The 16,796-nt window shown below is 33.3% G+C and overlaps 1 protein-coding gene across 1 annotated transcript; it reads right to left on the reverse strand.

The window, feature by feature from the left end:
- Positions 1-2,868: 2,868 nt before the first annotated feature.
- LOC132307505 (glycine-rich RNA-binding protein 3, mitochondrial-like) lies at positions 2,869-5,900 on the reverse strand. The gene is made up of 6 exons (XM_059805294.1): positions 5,660-5,900; positions 5,502-5,542; positions 5,192-5,355; positions 4,313-4,412; positions 4,039-4,208; positions 2,869-3,761 (listed from the first exon to the last, which is right to left on the reverse strand). The coding sequence occupies exons 1-6, from the start codon at positions 5,710-5,712 to the stop codon at positions 3,240-3,242; spliced, it is 1,050 nt and encodes a 349-aa protein (XP_059661277.1). The 5' UTR covers positions 5,713-5,900; the 3' UTR covers positions 2,869-3,239.
- Positions 5,901-16,796: the final 10,896 nt, after the last annotated feature.

A 16,796-nucleotide genomic window follows, 5' to 3' on the forward strand; every position in this document is an offset into this window, starting at 1 on the left:
TGGCTAGGATTTAATAAACTTTGGAGTTGATGCCTAATTTATTGTGATGGGCAAATTGGTCATATTTTCTGACATCGGGTCATATATGACCAATTGTATATAAAAAATCTAACAACCCAAATATTCTATAATTTCTATAGCTAAGAGTCTGGTGGAAATGGCACGCGTATCATAGATCAATCCTGCATTAAGAAAGATTTATGGTTGATTTTAAGAAAAACTACACTTAACTAACAAAATAGTTTAACACTTATTTCAAAATACTCAAAATTATTCCCCTTGAATCAAATTCTTTCTTAAAATAACTTTTTTACTTGAAAAATTTAGAAAAAGAAGATCTTACCTTTAATTTTGAATCATATTACTGTAACTTTCATATACACACACGAGAACTTATACAAATAAAAAAAAATATTCAATATAGTAAAAACATGAGGAAATCAAAGATTAATCCTCAAAAAAAAAAAAATTTGGTGCATGTATTGGGATGATCTTCAATATTTTGACTCAATTAATTATACTTGTTTTATAAATATATAAAAAATGATTACTAGTATACTATTTACTGAAGCAACTATTTAGTATTTTGATTGAGACAATCAAAGTTAGTCCTCAAAAAAAAAATTTGGTGCATGCATTGGGATGATCATTGCTGATATACTATTTACTGAAGCAACCATTTAGTTTTTTCATGATCTCCCCCTCCCTGTGTACTATATACATGTATTGATATTTTTTATATATATAGAAAATTTTTCACATTTACAGGTTTATATTGGTATGGTTAAAGTTATGTGCACAAAAAATTTTATATATATATATATATATATAGGATGAATTTTGACTTACCAAAAAAAAAATTTCTATATATGTTGAATTTTCACTAAATTATTTGTATATTTCTAAATTAACATTTGCAGGTTTAAACCGATATAGATTAAGAAATACCGTTAAAGTTTTTTTGCACAAAATTTATATAATATACACCATATGCAAAAATGCCAAGTTATAAGTCAACTTAAAAATCTTGATTTTCTAAAATTTCATGAATGGAAGAATTATTTGATTTAGGAAGAATATTTTGATATTTTGAAATAAGAGTTTGAAGGGTACTTTGTACCTAAATAATAATTTTTAATGCATATGTAATTTTTTTATCTAATTCGACTAAATTGACAGACTACCCTCTACAGAAAACGTAAGTGATGACGAATTGCATGAAAAAAAGAAAAAAAAAAAAAAAAAAATTTGACGCAGTCCAAATCTAGAATAATTGAAGTACCCATTTCGATTATGCAAATTAATAAATAGATCTCAGTAAGCCACCATTCAAATTTAATCACGATATACTTAAAAAGGCACAAATTGCCAACTGCCAAATGGAGATGGCTGATTACAAAATTGAGGCTGGTATACCAACTTTAAACTCCAAATGACTTTTGGCTTTGAAGCTCCCTCTTCTCCCCTGTTTCAGCCATTGGAATCTGCGAGAGCACTACAGATGGTACTTCTACAAACACAAACACAAACACGTGTGCGTGCATCTCTATCACGCGACTTTTTTTGGGGATTAATTATATCACTTTCAAACTAAACTCCACCCATGCATCGAAGATGTGACTAGGTGCCATTTTACCATATGGATATTTATTGTTTTTTTGTTTGAGATGGACATATTAATAGAGAACAATGTCATTACCAAAAACAATCAACCTCTAGCCACAAACATAATTGAACCTACTTTAGCCACAAACATAATTCAACTTATTTTTCAGCCACAAACATAATTCAACTTATTTTTCAGCCACAAATATAATTTAACTCCTGTAATTACTCTCATATATAATATAATATATATATATATATATATATATATATTATATTTTATAGACCTCAAAAAAGGTCGAACACATCTATTTTCAACAGAAAATCATAATATCATGAAGGAAAATTACATCCCATCCTACACGTGTCTGCGCATCAGCTAGAGCATCCAAATTACAAACCTGTATCACAAAAGTCAAAACCTATATCCAAGAGTCTTGAAAGAAGAATTGTTCACCCAGTGATTAACCACATAACTCGCTAGGTGGCACATTGCTGCTGTTACAGGGACTCCATATCTAGAAGGGTCACAAGTTGCCCTCGGAAACAGGTCACAATCAAAGCATTTTTTTCTAAAAACTCACAATCCATTAACCCAGTCACTAATTTATAAAATATTCACTACGAATGCTTTTACTAAAACCACCCCGAAAATAAAGCAAATATTTGGCAACTCCCCCCTGAAATCTTCTATAAAATATTCAGAACAGTTTTCAGACATAATTACCCAAATAAATAAATGCAATTGTTCATCACATAACAAATGCAATTGGAAGCATTACCCAGTAATATAATTGTAGAGCTCAATTATATCTGCAACCTGATAACAAATGCAATTGGAAGCATTACCCACGATTATAATTGTAGAGCTCAATTATATCTGCGACCTGATAACAAATGCAATTGGAAGCATTACCCACGATTATAATTGTAAAGCTCAATTATATCTGTAACCTGATAAAACGCTTACAACCATTCTGGGTTGAGTTAATCATAATTATAAGTAAAATATATATTTAAGAATTGCAAAAAAGAAGCTCAAGGGTATCAATAATTTTATCTAAAACGTCTAGGAAGGGTTTTTTTAATCAAACCAAGAACAGGTAAAGCCTCTGCTATCAAAAATAGCTCACGCAGTACATATAAAACCATCCATATTCCATTCAAATCACAAAATGATTTTTCCAACTAATACGACTACATAGTATAATTCTTAACAAATGGGTGGTTTAGCATAGAACCAAAATATGAATGAAACCCATATAAGGAATTCAAGATTATCATTGGTTTGCCACACGCAATAAGTGTATAGATCTAGATTGTGTGCACAAGCATCTAGAATAATCTCCTAGACAACAAAGTCACAACTCCGAAACAATTGATTCTAACTAGTTCATATTTCATAACAAGATAGTTGTCTAGCTAAAACAAATAATCAAAAGCATATAATTCATAACTGATAATGATCTAAATCTGGTTCTGTTCCAAAGTGAGAAGACAAACTAATGATTCTTCTGATCCCCCTCCCAAGATGTCCTTTAAATGACTACTGAACTCAGACCACAAGATGCAATACGAACTGAAAATCAGAAAGCCTGTGTGCAACTCCCTATGGGAAAACCTCTGACAGATTTCTACCTCGCATATGGATTGTAACGACTACCACTGCCATAACCTGCCCTACTTCCATACAATGGCCCTGCCCCACCATAACCAGCACCAGGGCCAGAATCGTAACCAGCACCAGAGCCAGCCCCAGAGTAACTTCCATAGCCTCCACCTCCACGGCCATATGCACCTAACCCACTCCCACCATATCCCCCACCAAAACCTCCAGCATAGGAACCAAAGCGACTAGAATAGCCAAGTGAGGGATCTCCCCGGTAACCACCGAATTCACTGCCACCAAAGTCACCATAACGACCACCAAATTCACTGGCACCACCACCATACCCACCATAATCACCAAGCCTACCACCAAGACCTCCAAGTGACCTATAAGAAGCAGGGCCAAAACTGCCACTGCCAAAACCGCTATAGGAGTTGCCAAATCCACCAAAATCATCACCATATGAGCGCCCCCTAGAGTTACTACCGTGCGCAGGAGCAGGTGCTGGTTTTGAGGGTTTCTTTGGTTCAGCCTTCTTGACCTCAACCTACAACAAAGAAGTAAGTTAACCTAGGTTTTTCCACCTGAAATTATTTTGAAAGCTAGGCACAATAAATTAACCTACAACCTCTTTGTTGATTAAAGTTTAAACTGTTATAGTACCCCACCAGGTCGTTCAAATATAGTAACACAAATTAGAGCAAAATAGTGGTTATGATTTATACCACTAAAAAGACTAATTGAATAATATAGTATTGCTGCTTTGAATCAGTTACAACTATGGCAAAATAAATCTGACGTGTGGAAAGTTTGATTGAACTCACCTGTGTACCAGCCATATCAATCATATTCCCATTGGCTATAATACTGTCAACCACTTGTTCGCTGTCAAATACAATAAATCCAAAGCCACGAGACCGTTCAGTGACATGGTCTCGTATAATCTCATGTTCCACCACCTTCCCATACTTTGAGAAGAAATTCTTCAACTCATCTAAACACGAGCATTGTTCCAAATGCAAAGAGAAAGATAAGCACAAGTTTAACAAAACAATAGATAGTAGAAGGGCATGCAATGTCTAAATATTAAATACAGACCTTCAGTGACAGATGTTGGAATCCCACCAACAAAGATCTTTTTTGTCTTGAAATCCTTGGATTCAGCAGCACCTTTGGGAATGGTTCTTTTGATCTCAACCTGCTCAAAAATTATTCCATAAGTCAAAATTCAATGCTCCTCCCCATAAACATTAAATGGGACAAAGAATCTACGATGGAGCTTTGAAATTTCAGCACAGTGAAGACATTAGAAGGCAACCTGAATTCCAATCTCGTCAATAGATAAGCATTTTTCCAAAAAAAACACATCATGGGATTGTCCAAACTAATTTTGAAACAATAATCCTAATTCATTCTACCCCAGCTTAACCATCTATAACAATTTATAAACAAAAGAGAAACCAATCCTAACAAAATTTAGAACTAAAGTTTTCATACGCTCGTAAGATATATTTTCTTTTCCTTTTACTCTTGGGATTCCACATCAATTAGCTAGACATGTTGCTCCAAATTGACCGATATGGTGAAGAAAGTCTCATGCACCATTGTTTGGATTGTGGTTTTGCTATAATTCATAAAGAAGTCAAAATTTTCAAATTTATTTCTGCTTCCAAAAAATAATGCATACTTCCAAATTTGTGTTTTGCTATAATTGAACAAGAAATAGATTAGGGCTTTTTCTTTTCTTTTCTTTTCTTATTATTTAAGCCAGTAAAACCAATATTGGGGTAAGCTAAAAGCTTAAATATAACACTTCGCTCAATGGGTATAACCTTTACCTAAAAGAAAATATAGCAAAGAATTGAACAAATTAAACTTTCAATCTTTACTTCAGTTCTCTTGGTAATCAAACAAAACATAACTAATATACACCCACATTGGGGGAAAAAAGAAAGAATACAGAATGCTATGCCTTACTTGTTTGCCATTAATGACATGGGTTTCTGCAATAACAGTGTCAACAACAGAGGGTTCGGCATAGGTGATAAACCCGAAACCCCTGGGCCGACCAGTGTGCCGATCTTTCATAATGACCGAATCAATTATCTCACCATACTTCCCAAAGTACTTTACAAACGTATCTGCAAACATACCCATCACAAATCGAGAAAATAGACATCACACGTCAATCAAAACTGAATATTTTATACAGACGAACAAGAAATACATATTCATACGCAAATCTAACTGTTTGAAAAAAGAGGCTAAGAGAACAGCGAAAGCTAACCTAGGGTTGTATCTTTAGCTAACCCTCCAATGAAAATTTTACTGTAACACACAACACGATCGATATAAGAACACAGATACACTTTTGTCAGAATTAACATACGTGTATATATATGTATATGCATATATATAGAGAGAGAGTAGATAGAGAAGACGTACCCAGGACTTGCACCATCTCCGAAGTGAGAATTATCGGACTTCCTGGAACCCATTGCTTAAAGATGAGAGATCTGAGACCTGAGACCTGAGACCTGAGACCTGAGATGGATGCGGATGGGGAGATATTTAGGGTTCAATGGCTTCAGAGAGGCTTAGAACAAGACGGTGACTACGTATCTAGTAAGCTAGGGTTGGGAACTTTTTTGAGGGGCTTTCGATGCTGAGAAACGAAAATATATAAATAGCGGTCGTATATTTAACGCTTTGTATCAGGTGGAATTGAAAAAGGAAAAGAAATAGATTTGAAACCAAATTCAATTATTTATTACTATAATTAAACTCATATTAATTTAATTATAAATAACATATATTTTTATTATTTCATATTTATTAATGTTAATTAAAATTATAAGTTTTTTTTTTTTTTTTTTCTGAATGATATGTACATTAATGTGATGTTTTATAAGAAGATAGTTAAATTGGTAAGCTCTAAACATACCACTAAACTAATTTACAAATTTTATCAAATTCCACCATTTTATTTGGGGGTGGCAATTCGTGTTCGTGTCGTATAGATGTAAGGGTATTATACTAAATAGGTAAATCCAAACCCAACTTATTTAATAATTGTGTTAAAAATTTGAACACTAACCCAGCCCGTTTATTTAACAGGTAAACGTGTTAACCCGTTTAATGACCTGTTTATCAAAACGAGATATTTAATATTTAATCAAATACTAAATAATAGAAAAAAATTGTCATAATTAACCCAAATATTCAAAATAAAGAGAAAAATCATAATGCATAAACAAGATTTATATTGAAATGACTTAATTATTCTAATTGGATTTAAACAGGTAACATATTACATAAGTCATAATCACGATTATAACATGTTGATTTAAATGGGTCATAAACGGAGTACACGGGTTGAACTCCTTAACCCTAACTCGACATGGTTAAGTAAACGAGTTAATCGCGTCGACCCTTTTATGACCCAAACCCGTTTATGCCAAACCCAAACCCTTTTAACTCGTGTCAGATTCGTGTCGTGTTGTAATTTGCCACCCCTAATTTTATCTAAGACCAAAGTTTATAGAGTAATGATACTTCTCGTTTCTGATTAGTTATTTATACACCATACATGTAAGTGAAGGTTCACGTTTCTTTATTTATGCAATTTGTTATAGTGAATTGCCAAACTTATTTATTTTAATTGATCCATTTATGCAGAAATAAAGAAGTGGGTCCTACACTTACATGTATTGTATATAAATAACCAATCAGTAACATTCGGTTAGGTAATTCAATGTAACAAATCGGTGCAAGTATCATTACTCAAGTTTATATTATTCATGGTCGCACTAGTAAGTTTTTCATGAATGTTAGATTGATCCATGTTAAGTCCATATTTTTTTGCAATCATCTTAGATTAAATATTAAGAGAATTTTAAAACAAAAATTCATGTTGCATGATGTTTGTCAATGTGATACTGAATGCTTCTAAATATAAATTTGCAATAAAATTATAAATATGGTGGGATGTTTAAAAGCCGAATGGTTCGAAAATTAGTCAAACTCAAATAAAGTGTGTGCTGTGTAAATTTAACAAAGAGTCGAACATTGGTAATATAATTATAGCAATTCAAAACTAAAAGCTTACTCGAAACAACAACTACTTAAGATCGATCACGCAAACTAGTGGGCTATGAAGCACGGACACCGACATAGGACACAGGTACGACACGACACAGATACGGCGACACGGCAAATTTCAAAAAAATATGACACTGTTGTGGTTTTGTGGAGTATGATTAGGTAATTATTTTTTAGAAAGATTTAATTATATGAAAATTTCAAAAGTACTGAATTTTAGGAAAAATTCAGTTTCGTGATCTAATTTAACTTCCTTATTAGTTGAAGGAAAATTCAATTTCCTGATTTGATTTAACTTCCTTATTGGTTTTAGATTCTATAAAAGGCAAGTTCTTATAGGACAAGTTTGGGGACTCCATAAATATCAACTCTAATAAGATTTTAGAGTGTGTGAGAGTTAGAGATAAATTTGTACCAATACAAGAAAAAGTAAGTGAGAGAGATTGAGAGAAAATTCTCCATTGTAATTCTTCATTTTCTTCACAGTGAATTTGTGTAATACCCCTAGTTTTGAAAGGGATATAATCGGAATTTTATTATTTATTTTATTATTTTCAGTATTTATTTTATTATTTTTAAGTGCTTATGTGGCTATGTGTGGAATTTGAATAACGGGTTGTTTGAATTGATTTGTGGATTTGAATAGATTGTTTTCTTTACTTGTATTTTTAATTGATTTAATTGATAAATTGTTATTTAATTGACTTGTCTGATTATTTCTTTGTATTTTTGTTTTCTTTAATTAAATTAAATAGTTTTTAATTGTGTAAATGTTTTATTGGTTTTTGAATGGAATTAATTGGATTAATGGAATATTCCTAGTTGTAATGAAAAATATGGTTTAGTCTCTTACTATCTCACGCCGACTAAACTGGGCCTCAATTAGGTTTTATATGGTGGATTAAGATTAGGTTTAGGGTTTTGATTAGTGCCTATAAATATATACGGTAGTATGTCTTCAAAAAGGGTTGAGAACCCTATATACGTACAGTGTTGATAGAGAGAAAAACAGAGAGAGTAACAGAGAGTTACAGGGAGAATTACAAAGAGAGATAAAGGGAGAAAGTCTAGGGTTTTGCCTTAGGCTAGGGCTGAACCAAGGAGGAAGAGGAGCAGAGGTTGGCTCGTGGGTAAAAGCAAGAGCAACAGAGGTGGAACGGTCGTCGGAGATTTCATTGAAAAATTCAGAGACGGTTAAGGCAAGTTCTATTCTCTCTCTATCCCTTTGTCCTGTGTTCTGTGCATACCTAGATGTCTCTAGGATTTTAATTGAATTTTAATCTAATCTGGCATGCGAAATATATGTCAAGTTGATTATCAGTATATATATGGTTGTTTAAAAAAATTCTTGAATGACTTGTGTGTTTGGTTTATTTTAAGCTTACAGATTGGTTTTGTTTTAATGAATGATTTAATTCGTATTGTTATAAACAAGGGATTAGGATGTCAAGGAATATATATAGGATGGTTAAGATCAGTTTTGATTATCTGTATATGTTCTAGTATTACCTGTAGTTATGTCTGCAAATCGAAGATCAAGTTGTATGTTAACGCATAAGGAATCGGTAGAGGTTTTAAATCACTGTAATAAATTTCAATTGTCGAACCAAACCATTGGGATGCTATTTGGTATTAATAAGACCCTTAGGATTAGTTTTAGAAACCAACTGAAGAGTAAAAAGTGGCCGAGGTCGAAGCAGATCATCGGAAACGAGGAAGGAAGCGGAACAGTGGGCTTCCCCTTTTTGGAGGCGGCTCCAAAATGTTTTGGAAGCGGCTCCAAACACTTTGAGCCTGCTCCAAAAGTTTTTGGAGTCGGCTCAATGTTGGTTTGAGCCTGCTCTATTTTTTTTAGAGCAGGCTCTTTCCATTTTGGTGCGTACTGTAAGTTTTCAGCTACTATTTAGGCTATTGGGGTTTCTGAACAGTTTTAAAACTTTATTGGGGGTTTCAATAATTAATTTAGGATGTAATTAAGGTCTTGTATTGCATAAAATACCCCTTTGTATTAATGGAATTAACAGTGCGCTATTTAACAACTGGTGCGCGGTTAACTGCTGGAAGGAAGTTAAGTTGTCTAATTTTAATTTGACAATTTAAGGTGCTATAATATTATTCTAAATTAAATTTTAGATGTATGAGAGAGTCTTTTAATTAACAAATTGGACTTGTAGCATAGTTTATGGCTCGGTGCTAAAATAATAAAACCGTATGCAAAGATGCAACCTAGCATGCTATTGATGGGAAAAAGGAACTGAATTGTTAGAATTAATTTTAGCAATTTCTTAGACAATATTATGATTTTAAAACTTACTTATATGCATGATAGAGTTATTGTTTTATTAAAACTGATCTATTCATGCTCTGGATGTTAGTCGTTGAACTGTTAAACAATACGTGGTTTAACTCTTTGATTTAAATTGTTGAACCTTTAAACATCTTTCTGCAATTATTTGGGTTATAATTTGGACTTAGATTGCTGAACTAATACTTAGGTTCTGTTAATCTAATTGGATGTTGGCCTAGAATTAATTATATATATTTTCTGTCAATTACTTGGATGGATGCTGGATAATTAACTTGATGAACTATTAAATCTTGTTTTGTTAGTTACATGGATGGATTCTGGATTATAGATGATGAACTATTTAAATTCTGTTTATTATCTATTTGGATTATATGGATGTGTTTGATGTACTGCATAAAATATTGCATCATTTACGGATCATATGCATGGTATGTACCGGTATGGGACGTTGACATACGGAGGGACGGATTAGATCAAAACACTAATTCCAACCCATTCATACATACGGAATGGATTAACTAAAACAGTTAAATCCTACATGGTTTCATGTCCTGTCAACTAAAATAGTTGAACGACATATTGGATGGTTGTTTATATTTTCTGATAATAGGAAGGATAGGGATTTAATTAAAATATTTAAATCCTAATTATATGTTGTGTTTTGGCAACGAATAGTTGACCGGCTCAACATTGTATTTGGAATGAACTTATATATATAATTGGAGTAGGGATTTAATTAAAACACTTAAATCCTAATTTTATGTCGTATCATGGCAACGAATCAGTTGAGCGGCACTACATTGGTTAGGGTGCGTATATGCAGTAGGATGCGTAGCTAGCTATGTTGGTTGAGGTATACCCTGTTAGGCTTAGGTAGTCATGCCCATTCAGGTGCGTATTGCATGTTACCTTCTATTCAGGTTGAGACCCTCAGCATAGTTAGTGAGAGTCCTGTAGTGTGGATATATATTTATCTATTTACGGACTATATAGATATGGTTGAGACATCTAGGATGTATCTGCGTATCGGGTCTCTGTTTGGATTGTAGTTAGGATAGAACTTGTTCGTGGGCCTGACCCACTATTATTTTTCAGGTAACAGACGGTTCCAGGTCTTAGAGCTTGTTCGTGCTGAGCAGAGACGTCTTCTCATTCTTCCGACGACATAGGCGGATCCTGTATGATTTAGCATTGGATTCTTTTTCGGTGGTTCATTTCTCAGTGATGATTTTATTAGGGATGGATTCCCGAATTGTATTAGAAATGGAGAATTTGGGTGTAACAGACTAGTTCTTATTTATAAGATTTATTCTGAAGTTTTCAATAAAGGATTTTCATTTAGTTTCTTTCCAGCGAATTTTATTTACTCATGTTTATCTTAATTATGTTCTGTGTTCGATTATTGCTAATTGATTTGATATCCTCGGGTAATCGGGCGTGGGCCTGGCCAACCCGCATCCTGAAATCCGGGGGTATCACAGTTGATATCAGAGCACTCCAGGTTCTAGTGTCCTTAGGAGTGTTTTTCGTTATAGGACTTCCGCGTTGCGTCTCTTAAAACTTAGTGCCATATTAGGATTCGTTGTACTCTCTTTACGATTCGTTCGGAGAAATTGATGTCAATTATATTCCATAAATGGTTGACACTAGGAGGAGGATGGGGTTCAAGGCGAAAGCGATATAGACCCAAAGGAGTAAAGGAGTAGGTTGTCGAGTTCTTTGCCAGAAGCAGAACTTGGGATCGAAAGTTTAGTTCCAAGGTTGGCATTACTTAGAAAGTATACGCCAAGGAAGGATTAAGGGGTGGGTGTTAGGTCACCGCTTATTGGGACCAACACAACTTCAGTTGTTCTCAAAAATGAGGTAAACAAATAGTATGATTCTGAAGAGGATCCTAAGGGGGGAGATATCAGCGTCTCCAAGAAAGGGGATATTGAAGCTTGAAGATAAAGGATCGCACGAGGGTGCTCACATTCACCAGTAGTATAGTGAATAGCACTAGTGAAGTTGGTGTGAACCAATCTACATATAGTTAAAGTTTCGTAGCATCTCTCCGGGAGTTAATTGCGAAGTACTCTTTAGGAGTTTGGGAACCGGATGGAGTTCTTACCAGAACAACGACGTGATTTTATATCACATTCCGGAGAGTATGGGGATTAGGTTGTGACATTCTAAGTTGGTTTGTAAAGCCACGATAAACAGTTTGCATTCCGCATATTAGGAGGATGAGGGATAAGCCTTTGGATATTTATTTAAGCAAACGATTGTGCGGTTAAGCTACGGTTAATGGATAAGTTTAAAGGTTGGATAATTACCAACGAAACTATGGAATGAACTTTTGGGAACTTGAGTTCAAAGGAGGTTTTCTTCTCTGGAATGGAATATGTCTTAAGTGGAATTTTATTTTGGTTGTTTTGTGTATTGTGTGTACTACGTGTTTCATCTTTGATTGTTATATGTTTCAATTTTGTTATTACGTATTTCATTTTTGTTAATTAGTTCGGATTGGGAGTATGGATTGGTTGGGAACACAAGTATGTGATCAACCAACTATTGTGTTGATGACATGGATAATAGCGCTATGTATGCTAGGATTTGTGAAAGTATGGTTATAGGATTGAGCAGAAATACAAATTTCTAGCCAATCTAATGGATCTGGATATGCATCAATATGGTATGCTAGTTAGGATGTGATAGTTAAACTATCAAAATGAGTCAAATAATCAAAAACAGATTAGTTTGATATGCTCAATGCTAGGTGGGGATTCGTTTTTACAACGCTATAATAATAGTGGTTGTTAGTGTCTTAGTAATTCGTGAGGTTGTGGTAGGTAAAGATCACTGTAATGCCACTATGGTTCAGACGGAAGATTTTGTACTGGTAGGTACTTATTAGAATGACGCTGAGAGAGGATAGTGGACTGATAAAATCTTTAGCAATCTATTCGTAATCAAGACATTATTTTACGAGGGTGTCATTTGGAGGAGTTGTTGGTGTTACACTTGGAGGAGGAACCAAAGTTTCTACACTGAAAAAAAAAGTGGAATTTTTTTTTTTTTTTTAGGGTTATCTTTCGCAACAATTAGCTGGTGTGTGCCGTGTAAATTTAACAAAGAGTCAAGCATTGGCAATATAATTATAGCAATTCAAAACTAAAAGCTTACTCGAAACAACAACTTTGGTACTTAAGATCGATCACGCAAACTAGTGGGACATTACGTGATAAAAAATAAAATGATACACACACTAATTGAAAATTTTTGTAGGACCATTATAATATTAACCATGTGGCGTGGGCTAAGTGTTGGACACTTAAAAAAAAAATTGCATTTGCGTAGCAGGAATGAGAATGTTAAGATGAATGTGAGAGAAAAATTAAGTGGAACACCCACTAGTAAAAAATTAAAGATAATTAACTTAGATGGTTTAGACACATCATGTATCAAAAAACAACAAACAAAAAATATTTTGCACGAAAACGAGGAGGGCGACAAAAAATAACATGAATGAAATTATTAAAAGTAATTTTCATGGCAAAAGAAATGACATGTAATATGAAAGAGTGGATGGTGATATATATATATATATGAAAGAGTGGAGAGAGTAAATTCATGTACTCAATCCATGCACATGTAATTAAAGCAAAATTTATAATCATGGTGATATTTTTCATTTAAAATTCTATGAAATCCAATTTCATTTTCAATAGAGTTTTTACAAGATAATTGGATAGTTAAGAGAGGTTGCTCGTTTGGGGTTGATGTCGGAATAAAAATAAATAAAAAAATTGCGGTAAGGAAAAAATATATTAGGTATTTGGTGTCAGTACTTTTTTCACAATTAAGTTATTTTTAAATTTATTTGATATTAATATTTTTGTAAACATTTCTATTATTAATTTTATAATAATATAATAGGATGTTACTATATTTGATAATAGTAACTTTATTAAGGAATGAGTGTAATTATCTTTATAAAATAATAACAATAATAATTACCTAAAATATTCCTCAGTTTTGAAAGCTCCAAATTATAGTTTCATTAAAAAGTTCTACTAAGCTAAATTTAGTAATTATTAAAACGTTTTTAATAATTATCAAATATATATATAAACGTAGTTTTTAAAAATAAAAATACTTTTAAATAATTGAGAAGTAATCCCAAACGGATTAGTATAATTTTCTCCGTGAAATAGCCAATTCCATAAAATTAAATCATAAGCCTCTCTCTGCACTAATATAACTTTTAACACTATTGTCTTGTAAAAAAAATTATGGTGAAAGCATGTGGATCAAAATATTTGGGCTCACATTGCCCTAGAGGTGGGCTCTCAATTTGGTCAACTACTGGCCTGTAGTCTGCATCATATTTACATTTCATGAGCTGGATTTTCTCGTGATCCTCTGCCACTATAAAATTTTGATCCTGATTTTAATTGGGTTGATTGGAGTCACGCCAATATTTATTTTATTCATTTATCCATACTAAACATCATATTAAAAATTGCAAACCATGGGAAACTTCCACTAGGGATTCGATTATTATTATTATTATTATATTTTTAATACAAATAGTATAACAGCCATTAATCATATCTAATACCAATATTAAATTACCAATAGTAGTATATACTACCCAATGAATATGATGGGTGATTATTTAATTGGTCATGTCTATCGGAGAAGAAGTTCCATTGGTATGTCAAATGATTATTGATGACAATATGGTTCAACGTATGTTAATATCGTCATGATTTGAGACAAACATTTCTAGTGTTCATTTGTATTCAAAATTTCAATTCGTTTTGTTTATATGTTAATTGATCATTTATTGTATTTTTGCTGACTAAGCGCCTATTCGGCTAATATTTTTACTTTACTTTTTATTTTTATTAGTATACTGTAGTGAAACAAAATTACAAATTATGTTTGATAACGTAAATAATAATAAAAAGGTCAAAATCAGAAACATAAAAATGAATGTTTTTTGGTTGTTTCGTTCAAAAAAATAATAATAATAAAAAAATAAAAAAAATTCTAAAATTACATTTTTAACTAGCCATTTAATTTTTAAAACTTGAAACACTATTTACCAAACATTTTTTTATATTTTTGCTTCCAAAATCTTGTAACAATTTTTCGTTACTAAACAATTTTTGAAGAAGTGTTAAACACACTCTAAAACATAAATATTATTTCTATTTCGAAACAAAGCAAAAATTCAAAATAAAAGCTATTGACAAACATCCGTAAGTTTTCTTCTTCATCATTTACTTTAGTTTTGACAAAGAATGTGATAGAAATATGGTTATAATTTGTTGGTAGTTTTTATTATTAATAAATGAATGGTGAAACTAAAATTTTTACCCTTGTTATTTATTTATTTATTTCTCACAATGTGCACTTGCTTGTACGTTTTGTAAAAACATTTAAGTTTATAATCTAAAGTTATTTTACATTTAAGTTTATAATATGAAGTTAATGGTAGAGACCAATTTTGACTCGGGTGAAGTTCAATAATTGAAAGAAAAAAAAATTTGAAAGTACATTAATTTTTGGTTTATCATTAAATATAGGACAAAATACACTCACACCTTCTCTAGTTGGGTTATATTTCATCTAGATTAATATTTTGGTTTTAAATTTTAGTTACGTTTGAATTAGTATTAGTGGTTTAACATTTCACTTATACTCCAAATGTTAATTTTTGACAGGTCAAAGTACTTTTGAGTGTTAAATGAATATGGTACCTTTTAACCTCTTATTGGCTCTTTTTGTAACCAAACTACCCCTAAACACAATCACCACCTCGCCCGCCCCTCTGTTTTCCCACATGGCATGGCCTTCTTTCTCCTCTCTTCTTCTTCCTCCTCCTCAGACCATCATTATCCCCAATTCACCCCTCCACATATCCACCAATTCCACACAGGTCCCACCTCAACTCCACCCATCAATCCTGCTTATCCATCACCCAAATCCGACCTCACCAACGCTGCAACCCTAACTCTATTCTCTTTCCTCGGTATTGTTTTATTGTCGGCGACGAGTAGTTCCAGCCAAATTGCAAACAGTATTGATGTCGAGAATCATACTTGCCTTTCTTGGGTTGAAAAATTAGGAGTTTTGATAGAAAGACGTGGAAGAGAAAATTGGGGTAAGTTGAAGACGAAGATGGAGCAACGCGTTAAGATAAAGAAACCCGTCCACAACAACCACAAAAAACAGCACCACTGTGCTCCATCATCTCTGGTCACTTCACAATCGCCAATTCGTTGTTCTCGTCAAGCCCATAGACCGCCGTCAGTCCCTACCATCCCGTGCTCGGTCGACCGAGCACAATCCTTCTTGCTCTTCATTGGTGGTTTATTCAGAGCTCTATGCCGTTTCATCCGTGGTCACCACCGAGTTCAAGCATCGGCAAGCAAATGAATCCACTTCACCACCGAACAGCCCACTCATCGTCGTTCATCATCCTTTTCTCATTTTGCATTCATCAGACAATTGTTCCTTGCAACGCCATTTCACCTCCCACTTTACTCGCCGTTTACTCAGCGGGAAAGGTAGACCCATTTCCTCGCCAGTAAATTCCTTCATAGCCGGCACCAATCATCTTTGTTCGCTGCTCAATTTCAGTTTGTCGCCTGAAGTTCCTGGCGATCTTGTCCTTGGTGGCCTCGCCTCGGTCGTAGGGGTGACAGAGGAGGAAGGGGTTTCGACGGTAGAGGAATCGATAGACTTGATTGTGACGGCGATAATGGTGGTGAATAGCCATCGCAGGAAAGAGAAGGGAGAGAGATGAGAGGATTGCAGCAAAGAGAGACTGGGGAAAGGGGCAAAAGGGTAATGAGCAAATCAACAACTGACACATTTGACGATTTTTTTCGGGGTGAACAGTTGTCGTTCAAAATAGCATTTTCCTATATATATATATATATATATAAATATATATATATAGAGAGAGAGAGAGAGAGAGGTGTTTTTTTGTCATTTAAAATTACATATATTTTGTATTAAAAAATTAAAGGTAAAAGGATCAATTCGATTACGATTACTGTTACTTACTTGATTAATAAAAAATATATATTAGCATCTAAGGATTAATAATAAATGTATAATTAAATATCAAATTCCGTTATTAGATAACACCCAAATATATTAATTTATTTTGTTTTA

The sequence above is a fragment of the Cornus florida genome, unplaced genomic scaffold (genome assembly GCF_030987335.1).
Source record: "Cornus florida cultivar Cherokee Brave unplaced genomic scaffold, ASM3098733v1 CherokeeBrave_3.0.0_Hap2_Chr05, whole genome shotgun sequence".
Classification (NCBI taxonomy): Eukaryota; Viridiplantae; Streptophyta; class Magnoliopsida; order Cornales; family Cornaceae; genus Cornus; species Cornus florida.

Coding starts and splice junctions, on each gene's coding strand:
- LOC132307505 (XM_059805294.1), bottom strand. CDS start 5,712: ATGGGTTCCAGGAAGTCCGATAATTCTCACTTCGGAGATGGTGCAAGT. Junction 5,356..5,501: donor AGCTAAAGATACAACCCTAG/GTTAGCTTTCGC, acceptor GTATGTTTGCAG/ATACGTTTGTAAAGTACTTT. Junction 4,209..4,312: donor TCCAACATCTGTCACTGAAG/GTCTGTATTTAA, acceptor GCTCGTGTTTAG/ATGAGTTGAAGAATTTCTTC.